The sequence below is a fragment of the Scyliorhinus torazame genome, chromosome 7, assembly GCF_047496885.1.
Source record: "Scyliorhinus torazame isolate Kashiwa2021f chromosome 7, sScyTor2.1, whole genome shotgun sequence".
Lineage (NCBI taxonomy): Eukaryota > Metazoa > Chordata > Chondrichthyes > Carcharhiniformes > Scyliorhinidae > Scyliorhinus > Scyliorhinus torazame.
In genome coordinates, this window is record NC_092713.1 from 298,901,917 (window position 1) to 298,922,262 (window position 20,346).

The 20,346-nt window shown below is 46.5% G+C and overlaps 1 protein-coding gene across 2 annotated transcripts in view; it reads right to left on the bottom strand.

Annotated features, from left to right (window-relative positions):
- LOC140427118 (15-hydroxyprostaglandin dehydrogenase [NAD(+)]-like) overlaps positions 1-20,346 on the bottom strand; it is an 89,045-nt gene that overhangs the window by 3,196 nt on the left and 65,503 nt on the right. The window contains exon 7 of one of the 2 annotated variants that reach the window (XM_072512648.1): positions 2,541-2,704. The exons of the other annotated variant lie outside the window; for it this stretch is intronic. Within the exon in view, the coding sequence (XP_072368749.1) occupies positions 2,541-2,704 (164 nt within the window). The remainder of the gene's footprint in view (positions 1-2,540; positions 2,705-20,346) is intronic. 2 annotated transcript variants of the gene reach the window in all.

Here is a 20,346-nt window from a genome sequence, read left to right on the forward strand (position 1 = left end):
TCTCAATCACCTGCTGTATAGTGTACAAATGTAAAATTCAATAAAAATATCCAACAAAAAATATCTTTCCTCAGAACCACCTCTTTTGCCAGGCTAAAGGTCAGCTCCCGAATATCTACTTAAGTGCTTTCGGATATTTTTCTGCATAAAAGATGCTATATAAAGGTAAGTCATTGTTGTTTTGTACCAACCTGCAAAGTTTTTACACTTCAAGTATTTATCCAGTTCCCTTTCAAAAACTACTATTGATTTGCTTCAATCCCCCTTTCAGGCAGTGTGATCCAGATCACAAAAGCTCACTGCATAAAAAACAAATTCTGCTTGTCTGCCTCTCTGTTCACTGATGTGTGTCATTTAACAGCACAGGTCAACACTCAAGATGAAAAAAATTGCTTATTTTCCAAATGCAGGAAAAATGTGCATCAATTGATAATCATCTAAGATGTGATCCTTGGCTCAGCGAGAGCGTTCCTGCCTAAATTGGAATTAATCCAACTCCACATTGCCCCTGAAGAGGAGTCATGGGCAGAGGAGATCCAAGGATCCCAGAGACTGGAGTGGGAGGCCTTATGGGGGAAGGATCCAGAGTGAGAGGATTGGGAATTGTAAGATCCAAAGTGGAAATGACCCAGTGGGCATCTGGAGAGGAAGGATCAGAATCCAGAGGATCAGGAGTAACAGCAGCAAGAGGACTGGAAACAGCAGGACCGGGGCAGAAAAAATGTACAATAATGAAATACATAAATAAACAAAGAGTAGGGATCTGGAGAAAAGGCAATGTACCAAAATTAACTCTATGCCAATTTGGGAAATGTTAAAATATCCAGATTGTCGCATCGGAAAGAAATGTCTCGGCCTTGAGTCACTCTGGCCCAAAACAGAGGAAGGAATTTCCAGATAGTTTTCTTCAGAGTCTCAGACAACTGGAAACAGAAAAGAACCTTCTACACTGTCCCATCAAACACTCCCAGATCAGAATAGCACGGGTAAAGTTCCCTCTACACTGTCCCATCAAACACTCCCAGATCAGAATAGCACGGGGTTACATACAGAGTAAAGCTCCCTCTACACTGTCCCATCAAACACTCCCAGGACAGGATAGCACGGGGTTATATATAGAGTAAAGCTCCCTCTACACTGTCCCATCAAACACTCCCAGGACAGGATAGCACGGGGTTAGATACTGAGTAAAGCTCCCTCTATATTGTCCCATCTAACACTCCCAGGGCAGGTACAGCATGGGGCTATATACAGAGTAAAGCTCCCTCCACACTGTCCCATCTAACACTCCCAGGACAGGTACAGCCATGGGATTATATACAGAGTAAAGCTCCCTCTACATTGTCCCATCAAACACTCCCAGATCAGGATAGCACGGGGCTATATACAGAGTAAAGCTCCCTCTACACTGTCCCATCTAACACTCCCAGGACAGGTACAGCCATGGGATTATATACAGAGTAAAGCTCCCTCTACATTGTCCCATCAAACACTCCCAGATCAGGATAGCACGGGGTTAGATACAGAGGAAAGCTCCCTCTACACAGTCCCATCTAACACTCCCAGGACAGGTACAGCACGGGGTTAGATAGAGAGTAAAGCTCCCTCTACACAGACCCCATCAAACACTTCAACGGGAGGTACAGAACGGAGTTAGATACAGAGTAAAACTCCCTCCAGACTGTCCTGATCAAACATTTGCAGGGCACGTACAATACGAGATTAGAAACTGATTAAAGCTTCCTCTACACAGTCCCCATCAAACACTCCCAGGGTAGGTGTAGCACGGGGTTAGATACAGAATAAAGCTTCCTCTACAGTCCCCATCAAACACTCCCAGGGCAGGTGTACATGGGGTTAGATATTGAGTAAAACTCTCTCTAGATTGTCCCCATCTAGCACTCCCAGGACAGATGCAGCACGTAGCTAGATACAGAGTAATGCTCCCTCTACATTGTCCCCATCAAACACTCACAGGGCAGTTTCTGCATGGGGTGAGGTGCAGAGTAAAGCACCCCCTACACTCTTCCCCGGAAATATTTTCTGGACATGTACAGCATGGGGATAGATACAGAGTAAAGCTCCCACCACACTGTCCCCATAAAACACTCGCAGAGCAGTATAGCATTGGGTTAGATACCGAGTAAAGTTCCCTCCACACTGTCCACATCAAATATCCCCAGGACAGTTCCAGCATGGGGTTAGATACAAAGTAAAGCTCCCTATACACCGTCCCCACCAAACACTACCAGGACAGATATAGCACGGGGTTAGATACAGAGTAAAGCTCCCTCTACACTATCCCCATCAAACACTCCCAGGACAGATACAGCACGGGGTTAGATACAGAGTAAAGCTCCCCCTACAGTCCCCATCAAACACTTCCAGGACAGGTACAGCATGGGGTTAGATACAGAGTAAAGCTTCCTCTACACTGAACTGGCAAACACTCTCAGGACAGTTATCTATTGAAACCAATGTTAAATTAATCCCGCAGTCAGCAAGAATTGGAAGTTTCAGATTCCAAATTTGATTCTCACTCTATAATGCCAACTGTTTCCACAGTTTTTATTACAATGTCTTTCAGTCCAGCAAATTGACCCAGTTGTTCTTGTGATGACAAAGTCTTCATGATCGGGGTTTCAGCGAAGGATGGACAGAGGGTATTGATCCGAACTCCGAGACACTCTGCCTTGGAGGCTCCCTAAACACAGGCAACAACGGAAGAGTGCGATTGGTGATCAAATAAAGCACAGCCCTGAAGATCATATGTCACATTGCATAACCCACTGCAGTATTCTTTTAAATGTATTCTTTCACAAGTTGTGGGAGCTTTCTGCATGGCCAGCATTTATTGCCTGTTCCTATACAAATGAATGGCTTGCTGAGAGCAGTTAAGAGCAGATATATTGCTGGAGCTCTGGTGTCACATGTCGGCCAGACTGGGTGTGGTTTGCACGTTTGCTCCCCCATAAAATATTGGTGAACCTGTTGAGTTTTTATGACAATACTACAGTTGTTTCTGATGCTCGCTTTTTAATCCCAGATTTATTTAAATAACTGAATTTTTGCTTCTGCTTTGGTTTTGGCCAGCATCACAGCCTAACATCCTTAACCTGCCCAATATTTCAGTGGTCAGTGTCAGTTAATTTAAATTCCTGATGTGACATGTTGAGATTTGAACATATCTCCCAGATATTATTTCAGGCCATTGTAATGAGGTAATAAACATTTGTAATAAGGTTGATGAATTAACTGCGCTGGCAATCACTAATATATATGATGTCATTGGGATCACGGAGACCTGACTCCAGGGTGACCCAGGATGGAAACTCAACATCCAGGGATATTCAATATTCAGGAAAGATAGAAGGAAAGGAAATGGAGGTGGGGTAGCGTTGCTGGTTAAGGAGGAGATTAACGCGATAGTAAGGAAGGACATTAGCCTGGAAAATGTGCAATCTGTATGGGTGGAGCAGTGCCACACCAAAGGGCAAAAAACGTTAGTGGGAGTTGTGTACAGACCACCAAACAGTAGTTGTGAGGCTGGGGATGGCATCAAACATGACATTTGAGATGCGTGCAGTAAGGGTACACCAGTTATTATGGGTGACTTCAATCTGCATATTGATTGGGCTAATCAAACTGGTAGCAATGCGATGGAGGAGGATTTCCTGGAATGTATAAGGGATGGTTTTCTCGACCAATATGTCGAGGAACCAACTGGAGAGCAGGCCATCCTCGACTGGGTTTTGTGCAACGAGAGGATTAATTAGCAAAGTTGTGGTGCGAGATCCTTCAGGGAAGAGTGACCATAATATGGTCAAATGTTTCATTAAGATGGAGAGTGACACAGTTAAGTCTGAGACTAGGGTCTTGAACTTAACAGAAGCTAACCTTTATGGTATGAGATGCGCATTGGCTAGGATAAGCTGGCAAAGGATACCTAAGGAGTTGACGGTGGATAGCAGACATTTAAAGAACACATGGATGAACTTCAAAAATTGTACATCCCTGTCTGACGCAAGAGTAAGATGGGGAAGGTGGCCCAACCATAGCTAACCAGGGAAATCAGGGATAGTGTTAAATCCAAAGAGGAGGCATATAAATTATCCAGAAAAAGCAGCAAGCCTGAAGACAGGAAGAAATTTATAATTCAGCAGAGGAGAACAAGGTTTAATTCGGTAGCACAGTGGTTAGCATTGTTGCTTCACAGCGCCAGGGTCCCAGGTTCGATTCCCGGCTTGGGTCACTGGCTGTGCGGAGTCTGCACATTCTCCCCGTGTCTGCGTGGGTTTCCTCCGGGTGCTCCGGTTTCCTCCAACAAGTCCCGAAAGACGTGCTGTTAGGTAGATTGGACATTCTGAATTCTCCCTCTGTGTACCCGAACAGGCGCCGGAGTGTGGCGACTAGGGGCTTTTCACAGTAACTTCATTGCAGTGTTAATGTACTACTTGTGACAATAAAGATTAATATTATTATAAAATTCAGAAGGGGAAAATAGAATACGAGAGTAAGCTTGCAGAAAACATAAAAACTGACTGCAAAAGCTTTGATATATTTGTGAAGAGAATAAGTCTGGTGATGACAAATGTAGGTCCCTTACAGATGGAATCAGGTGAATTTATAGTGGGCAACAAAGAGATGGTAGAGCAGTTGAACAAATACTTTGGATATGTCTTCACTTAGGAGGACACAAATAACCTTCCAGAAATACTAGGGGACAAAGGGTTTAGCGTGAGGGAGGAACTGAAAGAAATCCGCATTAGTCAGGAAATTGTATTGGGGAAACTGATGACATTAAAACACAATAAGTCCCCTCTGCATCCCAGAGTACTTAAGGAAGTGGCCCTATAATAGTGGATGCATTGGTGATCATTTTCCAGCATTCTATAGACTCTGGAAGAGTCCCAATGGATTGCAGGGTAGCTAATGTAACTCCACTTTTTAAAAAAGGAGGGAGAGAAACGAGGAATGGTAGAGCAGTTAGCCTGACATCGGTGGTGGGGAAAATGCTGGAGTCAATTATTAAGGATGAAATAACTGAGCATTTGGAAAGTGGGGACAGGATCGGTCCAAATCAGCATGGATTCATGAAAGGGAAATCATGCTTGAGAACTCTTCTGGAATCTCTTAAGGATGTGACCAGTAGAGTGGACAAAGGTGAACCAGTGGATGTTGTGTATCTGGATTTTCAAAAGGCTTTTGACAAGGTCACACACGAGAGATTAGTGAGCAAAATTAAAGCTCATGGTATTGGGGGTAATATATTGGCGTGGATCGAGAACTGGTTGGATTTGGATTGGATTTGTTTATTGTCACGTGTACCGAGGTGCAGTGAAAAGTATTGTTCTGCATCCAGTTCAGATTTTTCCGTACATGAAAAAAATACATAGGGCTAACATAAATACACACTGTAAATACATAACTACAGGCAGCGGGTGAAGCATACAGGAGCGTAGTACTACTCAGTAGAGAAGATATGTGAAGAGATCAGATCAGTCCATAAGAGGGTCGTTTAGGAGTCTGGTAACAACGGGGAAGGTACTGTTTTTGAATCTGTTAGTGCGTGTTCTCAGACTCTTGAATCTCCTGCTCGATGGAAGAAGTTGGAAGAGTGAGTAAGCCAGGTGGGGGTGTCTTTGATTATGCTGCCCGCTTTCCCAAGGCAGAGGAAGGTATAGACAGAGTCAATGGATGGGAGGCGGGTTCATGCGATGGACTGGGCTGTGTTCACGACTCTCTGTAGCTTCATACGGTTTTCGGCCGAGCAGTTGCTATCTCAGGCTGTGATGCAGCCAGATAGGATACTTAATATGGTGCATCTGTAAAAGTTGGTAAGAGTCAATGTGGACATGCCGAATTTCCTTAGTTTCCTGAGAAACTATAGGTGCTCTCAGACAGGAAACGGAGAGTGGGAATAAATGGGTCCTTTTCAGAGTGGCAGGCAGTGACTAGTGGGGGGACCTTAGAATTCAGTGCTGGGATCCCAGCTGTTCACAATATACATTAATGATTTGGACGAAGGAATTGCATGCAATATCTCCAAATTTGCAGAGGACACTAAGCTGGGTGGCAATGTGTACTGTGAGGAGGATGCAAAGATGCAGCAGGATGACTTGGACAGGCTGGCTGGATGGGCAAATACTTGGCAAATGCAATACAATGTGGGTAAATGTGAGGTTATCCACTTTGGTGGCAAAAACAGGAAGGCAGATTATTATCCGAATGGTGGCAGTTTAGGAAAAGGGGAAGTGCAACGAGACCTGGGTGTCATGGTGGAATAGTCACTGAAGGTTGGCAATCAGGTAGAGCAGGCAGTGAGGAAAGGTAATGGTACTTTGGCCTTCATAGCGAGAGGATTGGAGTATGAGTAGGGATGTCTTGCTGCAGTTATACGGGGTCTTGGTGAGGCTACACCTTGAGCATTGTGTGCAGTTTTAGTCTCCTGGATTGAGGAAGGACATTCTTGCTATTGAGTGTGTCCAACGAAGGTTCACCAGACTTACTCCTGGGATGGCAGGACTGACATATGAAGAAAGACTGGATTGACTGGGCTTGTACTCACTGGAATTTAGACAAATGAGAGGAGATCTCATAGAAACATATAAAATCCTGATGGGACTGGACAGGCTAGATGTGGAAAGAATGTTCCGAACGTTGGGCACGTCCAGAACTAGGGGTCACAGCCTAAGAATAAGGGGTAAGCCATTCAGGACTGAGATGAGGAAGAACTTATTCTGTGAAGGCAAGCATCCAGCAGAGGGCAGTAGAGTGGAGCTGCTTATTGGCTGTTGCGGGGAAATTTGCATCAGTGCATTGCGGTCACCGCATCTTGAAGGTGGTGTGTGGAGGAGCCGTTGTCAAGTGACAGTTAAACCCAAAACACCTCTTCAGTGTTTCCCTCCCTACCTCCTCCTCTAAACAAAAAAAAAAGACAACCACTGTAAGGATCCCAGCCGAGTAAAGATCAACAGGGAGACTCGAAGGCAGGTAGAAGTAGAAAGAAGTTGAACCGTGGCGTCACAGCCTGCAGATAAATGATTGACTGGTGACTGGTAAGTAGTTTTTCTTTTCCCTGAGATGTTATCGTGCGGGGCGCAGTGGTTGCTGAGTGAGTGCTTGCTGAGAAGGGGAGTAAATTTTTTTTTTAAACTTACTGTTGGGAGTTTCCAGCTGAATCCGGTCGGAGTGAGGACAGAGTGACTGCTGGGTAAGTAGTAAAGATTTAAATTGTTTGCGCAGGCCCATAACAGCTGATTGCTGTTCCCGTGTGGGGCGCAGTGGTTGCTGGTTAAGTGTTTTATTTTACCTGTATTTAAAGTTGGGCAGTTTCTAAACCCTAGACACTACACTTGTAGTGTCCCCCACCCTTCCACCTCCTTTAACCTAAGGGGTAGAGTGAATAACAGGTAAGCTCTTTCTTTCTTTTTCTTTTTTTATCCAGAGGGGATGGGAGGGAAGGCAGTGCAATGTTCCTCCTGCAGAATGTTTGAGGTGAGGGACGCTGTCAGTATCCCTGCTGATTTCACCTGTGGGAAGTGCACCCATCTCCAGCTCGTCATAGGGAACTGGAGCTGGAGCTGGATGAACTTCGGATCATTCGGGAGGCAGAGGTGGTCATAGATAGTAGCTTCAGGGATGTTGTTACTCCGAAGAATCAAGGTAGATGGTGACGGTGAGAGGGGCTGGGAGGAAGCAGTCAGTGCAGGGATCCTCTGTGGTCGTTCCCCTCAGTAACAAGTATACCGTTTTGGATACTGTTGAGGGGGACGACCTACCAGGGGTAAGCCACGGTGAACGGGTCTCCAGCACTGAGTCCGTCCCTGTCGCTCAGAAGGGAAGGAGGGCAATAGTTATTGGGGACTCGATAGTTAGAGGGACAGATAGACGGTTCAGTGACATCGAAAGAGAATCACGGATGGTATGTTGCCTCCCGGGTGCCAGGCTCCGTGACGTCTCGGACCGTGTTTTCAGAATCCTTAAAGGGGAGGGGGAGCAGTCACAAGTCGTGGTACACATCGGTACCAACGACATAGGTAAGAGAAGGGACGGGGATTTAAAACAGGAATTTAGGGAGCTGGGTGGAAGCTGAGAGCCAGGACAAACCATATTGTCATCTCTGATTTGTTGCCGGTGTCGCGTGCTAGTGAGGTCAGGAACAGGGAGAGAGTGCAGATAAACACGTGGCTGCAGGAATGGTGTAGGAGGGAGGGTTTCAGATACATGGATAATTGGAGCACATTCTGGGGAAGGTGGGACCTGTACAGACAGGACGGTTTGCACCTGAACCAGAGGGGCACCAATATCCTTGGAGGGGAATTTGCTACGGCTCTTCGGGGTGGTTTAACCTAATTTGTCAGGGGGCTGGGGAAACGAGCTGTGTTCCAGAAGCCAGTGTCGAGAGTAGTGAGGTACTGAGGAGGGTATCAAGGTCGCAGGAGTGTACCTGCAGACAGGAAGTTGGGTTAAAGTGTGTCTACTTCAATGCAAGGAGCATCCGGAATAAAGTAGGTGAATGTGGAGCGTGGATTGGGACTTGGGACTACGATGTGGCCATTACAGAGACATGGTTGTTGGAAGTTCCGGGGTATAGATGTTTCAGTAAGAGTAGGGAAGGTGGTAAAAGAGGTGGAGGAGTAGCATTGTTAATCAAGGATAGTTTAACGGCTGCAGAAAGGCAGTTTGAAGGGGATCTGCCTACTAAGGTAATATGCGCCAAAGTTAGAAATAGGAAAGCAGCGGTCACATTGTTAGAAGTTTTCTATACGCCCCCAAATAGTAATAGAGATGTGGAGGAAGAAATTGCAAAACAGATTATGGATAGGGGTGGAGGTCTCAGGGTAGTTGTTATGGGTGACTTTAACTTTCCAAATATTGATTGGAACCTCTATAGGTCGAACAGTTCGGATGGGGTAGTTTTTGTACAGTGTGTGCAGGAGGGTTTCCTGGGACAATATGTGGATAGGCCGACAAGAGGGGGGGGGGCACATTGGATTTGGTACTGTGTAATGAACCGGGCCAAATATTAGATTTGTTTGTGGGAAAGCACTTTGGAGATAGTGACCACAATTCGGTGTCTTTCACTATTGCAATGGAGAGGGATAGGGCCATACGGCAGGGCAAGGTTTATAATTGGGGGAGGGGTAATTATGATGCGAATAGGCAAGAATTAGGGAGCATAAGATGGGAACAGAAACTGTCAGGGAAAGGCACAAATGAAAAGTGGAGCTTGTTCAAGGAAAAAATACTGCGTGTCCTTGATAGGCATGTCCCTGTCAGGCAGGGAGGAAATGGCCGTGTGAGGGAACCATGCTTCACAAAAGAGGTTGAATGTCTTGTCAAGAGGAAAAAGGAAGAGTATGTAAGGATGAGAAAACAAGGTTCAGTAGGGTCGCTTCAGGGTTACAAGGTAGCAAGGAATGAGCTGAAAAAAGGGCTTCGGAGAGCTAGGAGGGGGCATGAGAAGTCCTTGGGGGGTCGAATCAAGGAAAACCCCAAGGCTTTTTACTCTTATGTGAGAAATTAAAAAATGACCAAGGTGAGGGTCGGCCCGGTCAAGGACAGTAGTGGGAACTTGTGCATGGAGTCAGAAGAAATGGGAGAGGCGTTGAATGAATACTTTTCTTCAGTGTCCACAAAGGAGAGGGGCCCTGAGGGTCGACAAGTCCCCTAGGCCAGATGGGATATACCCGAGGATTCTTTGGGAGGCAAGGGATGAGATTGCAGAGCCTTTGGCTTTGATCTTAAGGTCCTCACTGTCCACCGGGATAGTGCCAGAGGACTGGAGAGTGGCGAATGTTGTTCCTCTGTTCAAGAAAGGAAATAGTAATGACCCTGGTAATTATAGGCCAGTTAGTCTTAATTCGGTGGTCGGGAAGATAATGGAAAAGGTCCTGAAGGATAGGATTTATGACCATTTGGAAAGATGCAGCTTAATCCGAGGCAGTCAACACGGATTCGTGAAGGGTAGGTTTTGCCTCACAAATTTGATTGAATTCTTTGAGGAGGTAACTAAGTGTGTAGAAGGTAGAGCAGCTGATGTCTTATACATGGATTTCAGTAAGGCGTTTGATAAGGTTCCCCATGGTCGGCTCATGAAGAAAGTAAGGTGTGGGATAGAGGGAAATTTGGCCAATTGGATAAGTAACTGGCTATCACTAGAAGACAGAGGTTAGTGGGGGATAGAACATTTTCAGACTGGAGACCAGTTGCCAGCGGTGTACCACATGGATCAGTGCTGGGTCCTCTGCTATTTGTGATTTTTATCAACAACTTGGAGGAGGGGGCTTGTAGCCTCCTGAGTTGGCCACTTCCCGACTTAAAATGGAGAACCGCAAAGGCTGAAGAGAAATTCAGCCAACACAGGCAAAGACTAGCAAATACAGAAATCATGTATATTGGAACCTGCAAAACAACCAAACAGCACCGAAACCAGCAACCATCTGCATAGTAATGTAGCAGCCATCTACATAGTAATGTAGCAACCATCTACATATTAATGAGTGATCCCCGGGAACAATCAAATCATTTTAAGGTAAACAAGGCCAAGCCAGAATCCTCGGCGCCGCAGGAGACAACACAAAAGAGGTTAACGGACACTTAAAGACTGCCCAACGATCAGGGAACCGCTCCAGCATTGGAGAAATCGAACTAAGTGATTGGAACGAAGTCCAATCACCTGAAACCAGATACGGGGTCCGCCCCAAAGGGCGGGAAGCCCCTGGGGACTATAAAGCAAAGCCCCCAAGTTCAAACCAAGAGGTTGGGCGAACCCCGTACCTGGTTTCAGGTGATTGGACTTTGTCCCAATCACTTAGTTCGATTTCTCCAATGCTGGAGCGGTTCCCTGATCGTTGGGCAGTCTTTAAGTGTCCGTTAACCTCTTTTGTGTTGGCTCCTGCGGCGCCGAGGATTCTGGCTTGGCCTTGTTTACCTTAAAATGATTTGATTGTTCCCGGGGATCACTCATTAATATGTAGATGGTTGCTACATTACTATGCAGATGGTTGCTGGTTTCGGTGCTGTTTGGTTGTTTTGCAGGTTCCAATATACATGATTTCTGTATTTGCTAGTCTTTGCCTGTGTTGGCTGAATTTTCCTTCAGCCTTTGCGGTTCTCCATTTTAAGTCGGGAAGTGGCCAACTCAGGTGGCTACAGGCTGAAGGGTGGGTCAGTAAATTTGTTGATGACACCAAGATTGGTGGAGTAGTGGATGAGGTGGAGGGCTGCTGTAGGCTGCAAAGAGACATTGATAGGATGCAGAGCTGGGCCGAAAAATGGCAGATGGAGTTTAACCCTGATAAGTGCGAGATGATTCATTTTGGTAGAAAACATTTGAATGTGGATTACAGGGTCAATGGCAGGGTTCTGAGGAATGTGGAGGAACTGAGAGATCTTGGGGTTCATGTCCACAGATTTCTGAAGGTTGCCACTCAAGTGGATAGAGCCGTGAAGAAGGCTTATAGTGTGTTAGCGTTTATTAACAGGGGGCTTGAGTTTAAGAGCCGCGGGTTTATGCTGCAACTATACATGACCCTGGTGAGACCACATTTGGAGTATTGTGTGCAGTTCTGGTCACCTCACTATAGGAAGGATGTGGAAGCGTTGGAAAGGGTGCAAAGGAGATTTACCAGGATGCTGCCTGGTTTGCAGGATAGGTGTTATGAGGAAAGGTTGAGGGAGCTAGGGCTTTTCTCTTTGGAGCGGAGGAGGATGAGAGGCGACTTAATAGAGGTTTATAAGATAATGAGGGGGATAGATAGAGTGGACGTTCAGAGACGATTTCCTCGGGTGGATGTAGCTGTTACAAGGGGGCATAACTATAAGATTCAGGGTGGGAGATATAGGAGGGATGTCTGAGGTAGGTTCTTTACTCAGAGAGTAGTTAGGGCGTGGACAGAACTGCCTGCTGTGATAGTGGAGTCGGACACTTTAGGAACTTTCAAGCGGTTATTGGATAGGCACATGGAGAACACCAGAATGACAGGAAGTGGGATAGCTTGATCTTGGTTTCGGATAATGCTCGGCACAACATCGAGTGCCGAATGACCTGTTCTGTGCTGTACTGTTCTATGTCCTGTCAGAGTTGTGGAATTCTCCACCACAGAAAGTTGTTGGGGCCAGTTCATTGGCTATATTCAAGAGGGAGTTGGACCTCGCGCTTGCAGCTAAAGGGTTCAAGGGGTATGGAGAGAAAGCAGGAGTGGGATACTGAATTTGCATGATCAGCCATGACGATATTGAATGGTGGTGCAGGTTTGAAGGGCCGAATGGCCCAGTCCTACACCTATTTTCTATGTTGCTATTGGATTACTAGCCCAGTCATGTAAACACCAGAATCACACACCATTTCAACCATGGAACTCCTCGCCCACCCCTGTATCACTGTGGAATTTTCATCTAATATAACATGGCACTTCCGCTGTAGAGTTTGTCACAGGCCAGGATTTAGGTTTCTGCCTTCCTATGGTTTTATGTCTCAGTGATGAAGCCCGGAATCTTAATGTGTTAACTAGTCCGGTATCAGGGCAGTTGCAAGGGTCTCCATTCAGAATAGGTATGAGGTACCTCCCTCAGGGTAGGTATGATGCTCCATTCTAGGGTTGTTACTGCGTTCCCTCTCAGACGGTGCAAAGCCTTCCTTTCAGGGAAGTTACAAAGTTCCCTCTCAGGGCTATACGGCACAGAAACAGGCCATTTGGCCCACATACCCATGCTGATATTTATGCTTCATTTGAGCCTCCTCCCATCTTTTATCATCTAAATCTACCATTGTAACCAGTACCATGTCCAGTTAAAGCAAGTAGTATTCATAACTTTTAAATATCAATTTTACTCAGTGTGGAATCTTCTGGAACTGGCTTTTCTTTTAAAATGGGGCTGCAAAGGAAGACCACAAATGGTTATTTTTAAAAAATTCTTTCACTGGAAAGGCTAACATTCCCTAATTGCCCTTGAGCCAAGTGGCTTGCACACTACTTCAGAGGGTTGTTACGAGTGAACCACATTGCTGCGGGTCTGGAGTGACGTATAGGCCAGACACGGTACAGATGGCAGATTTCCTTCCCTGAAAGGGATGAGCTTTTACCGCAATCAACAAAGGTTTTATGGTTACTGTTCCTAGCTTTTCAACTCCAGCTAATTAATTGAATTTGAATTCCATCAGCTATGATGATAGGATTTGAACTTTCATCACCACAACATAGTCTGGGCTTCTGGATGACTAATCTAGTACCATTACCACTATGTCACCATCATCTCCCTGACTTGGTCTGTGGATTCAAAGCTGCCTCACTGTCCCACAAGAACATGTTCCATTCCCAGGAGTGCGAACAACCACCTCCAAAAAATGTTTCCTGACTTGAATGGATCTTCCTGCAACAAAGATGATAATTGTCTCAAACCCCCAGGGTAAATGTCTTCAAACAAAATCCCGGGTTGCGGCTAATTAACCTGAGCTCAACACCCTATTTGAGAGGTCATACAGTAAGGCAGCCATGAAAGGCTCCCTTTTTATTCTTTACGTGCTGTCTGCAAAAAGATACAACGTCATCAACAGCAAGAAAGGGTAGTATCACCTGTGCCTTAACAACTGGAGACAGTAATATCATAAGGTCTCCAAGACTGTCCCTTCCTGAGTCCACACAACACACCAATACAGCAAACCGGCCTCCTGGTTTAAGTAACCAACTTCTCTTTGAGAGAATTTTGCAATGACTCTGGTCTAAGGTTTTGGCTGTTGAGTTCACCTGACTGAACTTCAGGAGCAAAGGCGTCTTCAATGGGCCCGCTACATGTGTTTTCTAAGAAGAGCCGTCTGCAGGAATTATGAACTATTCCTTTTGTTTACAACTTGTAAAGGTGCACTATTTTCCATTAACCATACTTTCTGTGAGTGAGTTTGTTTGGGTGAATGCGCGATATAGCATTGTCAACAGACACAATCAGCAAGAAGTGCCAAATGGATGATCCATCTCGACCTCCCCCTGAGGTCCCCAGCATCACAGATGCCAGTCTTCAGCCAATTTTATTCACCCCATGTGCTAGCAAGAGACAGCTAAAGGCATTGGATACTGTAAAGACTATGGGCGCTGACAACATTCTGGCAATAGTACTGAAGACTGGTACACCAGGACTAGCCATGCCATTTGCCAAGCTGTTCCAGTCCAGCGACAACACTGGCATCTACCCAGCCATGTGGAAAACTGCCAGGTTATGCCCACAAAAAGCAGGGCAAATACAACCTGGCCAATTACTGCTCCAGCAGGTCAGTCTCAATCATAAGCAAAGTGATGGAAAATGGCATCAACAATGCCATCAAGTGTGCTGACACAACAATAACTAGCTCACGGAATCTCAGTTTGGGTTCCGCCAGGGCCACTCAGCATCTAACCTCAATACAGCCTTGGTTCAAACATGTGTCATGTTTAAGCAATGTACCTTTAAGAAATGGAGCTAATCATAGTACTGAAGTGATGTCAGAGGGTGGGGGGAGCTGAGCTCACTTCGGCTTTTTTGAGTTTCAGTTTGAGAGTGTCTGTGTGTTTTGCTGAGAGCTGCAGGAAGAAGCACAGAGCTGGTCTGTTGATGTCTGCAATCCAAAGAGTATAAATATATCGAATGTAACCTAATGTGTTATTATTTTTGAAGGTTTGAAGTCTTTTGGATGTTTAAAGGAACAGTTTGAAGGATTATTTAGTGTTGTAGTCTTTTGGGGTTATCTTTGAAGTAATGGGTGTTAAGATATTCAATGTTTGTTTCTAAAAGGTTAACCTGAGTTCATAGAATAAACATTGCTTTGTTTTAAAAACCATGTGTCCATTTCTGCTGTATCACACCTGGAGAATACGCCGTGTGCTTCCCACACCACAATCTATTAAAAGTTGTGGGTCGGTTGAACTCCATGAAACACTTTGGGGTTCTGTAAACCCGGACCCATAACACATGGACAAAAGAGTTGAACTCCAGAGGCGAGGTAACATCAAATCAGCATTTGACTGAGTGTGGCATCAAGGAGCCTTAGCAAAACTGGAGTCCATTGGAATCAGAGGGAAACTCGCCACTGATTGGAGTTATAACTCGCACAAATGTGGTTGTGATTGTTGCAGATCGATCATTTCAGTCTCCGAGCATTACTGCAGGAGTTTCTTGGTGTAGTATCCTAGGCCCAGCCATAGCTGTTTCTTTAATGACCTTCCTTCCATGATGAGGTCAGTAGTGGGTATGTTGGCTGATGACTGCACAATGTTCAGCACCATTCACGACTCCTCAGATACTAACGCTGACTGTGTCCAAGAGGGAATCTAACTCTCCTTAACATTCAATGGCATTACCATCACTTAATCTCCCACTATCAATATCCTTGGGGTTACCATTGCCAGAAACTAAACTGGACCAGCCATTTTAATACTGTGGCTACATGGTCATAGGCTGGGAGTTCTGCGGCAAGTAACCTCCTGCCTCACTAAAGCTTGCCCACCATCTTCAAGGCACAAGTCAGGAGTGTAATGCAATACTCTCCACCTGTCTGGATGAGTGCAGCTCCAACAACACTCGAGAAGTTCTACACCATCCAAAACAAAGGAGCCCCGCTTGATTAGTAGCTCTTTTACCACGTTAAACATCCACTCCCTCCACAACCAACATGCAGCAGCGTGTACCATCTACAAGATGCGTTGCAGCAACTCACCAAGGCCTTCAAAAGCACCTTCCAAAATTGTGAACTCATCCACCTGAATGACAAGGGCAGCAGATGCATAAGAACACCACCAACAGCAAGTTCTCCTCACCACCCTGACTTAGAAATATGTCCTTCTACCATCACCTTCTCAGGGGCAATCACAGATTGCGAATAAATGCTGGCCCAACCAGCGACACCCACATCCCGTAAAAATAATATATTAAAAAGAACATTCCTCTTTATTTAAACCCACAAAAGGCTTGCTGGTGAGTATTCAACTTGTCCACACACCTGGGTTAGGAATCACACCTTCCCTTTCAAAAACATTCTGATTATGGACAATAGGGAAAGAAATGAGATTTCGATATTTCTCCTCCACCTACCCCATCTGTCCCTCACACCATCTGTCCCTCACACCATCTGTCCCTCACACCATCTGTCCCTCACCCTATCTGTCCCTCACCCCATCTGTCCCTTTCTCTCCCAAATGCCTGTCCAGCCTCCCTTTAAATGCATCTATAGTATTTACTTCAACTACTCACTGTGGAAGTTCCATATTTTCACCACTCTTTGGATAATGAAGTTTCAAAGCTCCCATTTCGGGGCCATTACAAGAATGGGGATTCTCATTGCACCAACACATGATTTATAGAGTTGGCTGCAGAGATCAGTGGCTTTACTAACTAGAATATTGGAAGTGGCACTTGACTGATCCCTATTCTCTGATCTCCATTCTCATTGAGTACAACTCTGAGTGAAGGAAGGATTCTATTAGAGATCCAAAGAGCTGGGCTTTGAATTTATCGAAGACACCAGTGAGTTCTACCATGAATCTGTCAGTGATCCAGTGAGGTGGGCCTTGTATTTGTGGGGTAGGAATGGCATCATGGTAATGTCAGTGGATGAGTAATCTGGAGGCCCAGGCTGATGTCCTGGGAATAAGGGTTCAAATAGCATCACAGTAGCTGGTCAAATTTAAATTTAATGAATAAATCTGGAATGAAAAGCTAGTCTGAGTAATTGAGAAATCGTCATAGAGATTTACAGCACAGCAAAAGGCCTTTTGGCCCATCGTGACTGCACCGACTATCAAACACCTATCTATTCACATCCTATTTCACAGCACTTGGTCCATAGCCTTGTATGCTATGACATTTCAAGTGCTGATCGAAGTGCTTCATAAATGTGAAGATTCATGCCTCTGCCACCCTGTCAGGCAGTGAGTTTCAGATTCCCACTGCCCTCTGGGTGAAAATGCTTTTCCTTTTTAAAAAAAAATGTATTTTATTACAAACGTGTATCAAAAAAAGTTACAACACGTAAACTTCCCGGGAAACATGCTTCCCAACAGTCAACTATACAGTTTGTAGAACACCGCCCCCCCCCCTCCGTGTAACCCACCCATCCCCCGCACAATGGACAACTCGTCAAACACAGTCACGAACATCCCCCACCTTGTCTCAAACGCCTCTGCAGAGCCCCTTAACTCATATTTTCTCTTTTCCAGCTGCAGGAAATCGTACCGGTCACCCAACCATGCTGCTACCCCCGGTGGCGATGCCGACCGCCACTACAGTAAGATTCGTCGCCGGGCAATCAGAGAGGCGAAGGCCACAACATCGGCCTTCCTCCTCTCCATGAGCTCCGGCTTCTCCGAAACCCCAAATATTGCCACCAAAGGATCCGGCTCCATCTCCTCCCCCACTATTCTTGCTCGGGCCGCAAACACTCCCGCCCAGAATCACTCCAACTTTTCACAGCCCCAGAGCATATGCGCGTGATTCACAGGTCCCCGCCCGCACCTCTCACACTCATCTGCCACCTCCTGGAAGAACCCACTCATTCCTGCCTGAGTCATATGTGCCCTATGTATGACCTAGAACTGTATCAGGCTCATCCTTGCGCACGAGGAGGTTGTGTTTACCCTGTGCAATGCCTCACTCCATACTCCACAATTGATCTCCCCTCCCAACTCCCCTTCCCATTTTTCCTTGATCTTCACCATACACTCACCTCCCTGCTCTCCCAGCCACCTGTATATATCTCCAATTCTACCCTCCCCTTCCACATCCGGAAGCAGCAGTCGCTCCAGCAGGGTGCATCTCGGCAACCTAGGGAATTCCTTCCAAATTGTCTGTGCAAGGTCCCTCACCTGCAGGTACCTGAACTCTTGGTACCTATCGGGAACTCTACACTCTCCCTCAGCTCCAGACTGACGAACCTTTCCTCCAGATACAATCCCTCACCTTGACCAGCCCCACTTTCCTCCACCTCCGATACATGCTATCCATCCCCCCCCCCCGGTTCAAACCCGTGATTCTCACACAACGGTGTTAACACTGACATCCACTCCATCCTAAAAGCCTCCTCAACTGATTCCAAATCTTCACCACCAGTCTCCCTGAATATCTACTCGGCACCATTGAAAACGCTGCCCTCACCATTGCCCTCAAGCCGGACCCCCGACAAGATTTCTCCTCCATCTTAACCCATACTACTTCCTCTCCTTCCCACCACCGCTGCACCTTTTCCACATTCGCCGCCCAATAACAATGAAGCAGGTTTGGCAACACCAAGCCCCCCTGTGGCCTCTGCCTCTGTAGCAGGGTCCTCCTAACCCGTGGCACCTTCCCCACCCATATAAAGTCCGAAATAATTGTGTCCAGCTTCCGAAAAAATGCCTTTGGCATAAAAATCGGGAGTGTCTGAAAAATAAACATGAACCTCGGCAGAATATTCATCTTTACTACTTGAGCCCTCGCCGCCAAAGTCAATTGCAATGTATCCCACCTCTTAAGAACCTCCCTGGCCTCCTCCACCATCTTCGTTCAGTTCCACTTATGGAGCCTCGTCCATTTCCTCACTACCTGAATCCCCAAATATCTGAACCTATCCCTAGACACCTTAAACAACATCCTAAATTGGCTCGTCATCCCTACCAATTCACCGGGAAAACCCCACTTTTCCTACATTCAACTTATACCCCGAGAATTCCCCAAACCTCCCCAGCAGGCCCAGAATCCTTCCCATACTCTCCAGCAGGTCCAAAACATACAACAGTAAGTCGTTGGCATTGAGCGACACCCGATGCTCCCTCAGTCCCCTCATAATCCCCCGCCACTCCGCCGACCCCCTAAGAGCCATCGCTAAAGGCTCTATAGCCAGTGCAAACAACAGCGGCGACAGCGGGCACACCTGCCTTGTTCCCCTGTGTAATTCGAAGCTCCGTGAGCTCATGTCATTCGTCCGCACACTGCCCTTGGTGCCACATATAGCAAGCGCAACTATGCCACAAACCTCAGACCAAACCCAAACCATCCAAGAACCTCAAACAAGTACCACCACTCCACCCGGTCGAATACCCTCTCCACGCCTATGGACACCACTACCTCCGGTACCAGGGCTCCCGATGGATTCATGACTACATTTAACAGTCTCCTTATATTGCTCAAGAGCTGCCTTGCCTTTACAAAGCCTGTTTGCTCCTCTGCAACCACCCTAGGGAAACAACCCTCTATCCTTCCCGCCATCAACTTAGCCAGCACTTTCACATCTGCATTCAACAATGATATGGGCCTATATGACCCACATTCCACTGGGTCCTTCCCCTTTTTTGGAATTAATGTAATCACTGCCGGCGTCATCGTCTTCGGCAGCTCCCCCTTCTCTAGCAGCTCAGTAAATGCCCACAAAAGCCAGGTCCGTCACAAACTCCTAATAAAATTCTGCCTCATATCCAACCGGCCCTGGCGCCTTTCCCGATTTCAAAACCCTGATACTATCCAGCACCTCCCTCAGCCCCAGGGGTTCCTCCAGCGCCTGCCTCTTTGCTTCCTGCAGCTGAGGAAACTCCAGCTCAACCAAAAACCTTCCCATGTCCCCCTCCTCTCCCCCCGGGTCCGCCTTGTACAATCCCTGGTAATACTTCCTAAATGCCTAATTTATCTCCCCGGCTCCGATACCACAACCCCAGTCCCAGTCTGTATCCTCAATATTTTCCGAGACGCTTCCTGCCTCTACAGCTGGTGCACTAGCAGACGACTCGCCTTCTCCCCATATTCATATTGCACCCATTTTGCCACACATAACTGTCCTATGCCTGTCCCATTGTTAACCTATCAAATTGCCCCTGTAACATTTTCCTCCTCGCCAATCCCTCCGTAGTGGGCACCTCGAAAACTCCCTATCCACCTCCACTATCTCGCTCACTAGACGGTCATGTTCCTCCCTCCTTTCCTTATCTGCGTGAGCCTTAAACAAAGTAATTTCGCCCCGGTCCACTGCCTTTAGCACTTCCCAGAAAGCGGCTGCCGACACCTCTCCATTCTGATTCAACTCCACATCCTCCTTAATCGCCACCCGCAACTTGTCACAAAAGCCTCCATCCGCCAGCAACCTCGAATCAGACCTCCATCCCAGCCTCTGCTCTCGTCCTGATTGAAGCCGAATCTCCAGCCAGCGGGATAACTATCCCCCCAAGCTCTGCCCCCTCCACCCCAACCAAAATCTCCCGCCAACCACAAAATAATCAATCCCCGAATACACCTTCTAAATATGTGAAAAAAAAGGAATACTCCCTTTCCCCTGTGTTCTTAAAGTGCCACGGGTCCACCATATCCATCCTCTCCATAAACCCACCCAGTCCTTTGTCATTCGTACCCTAC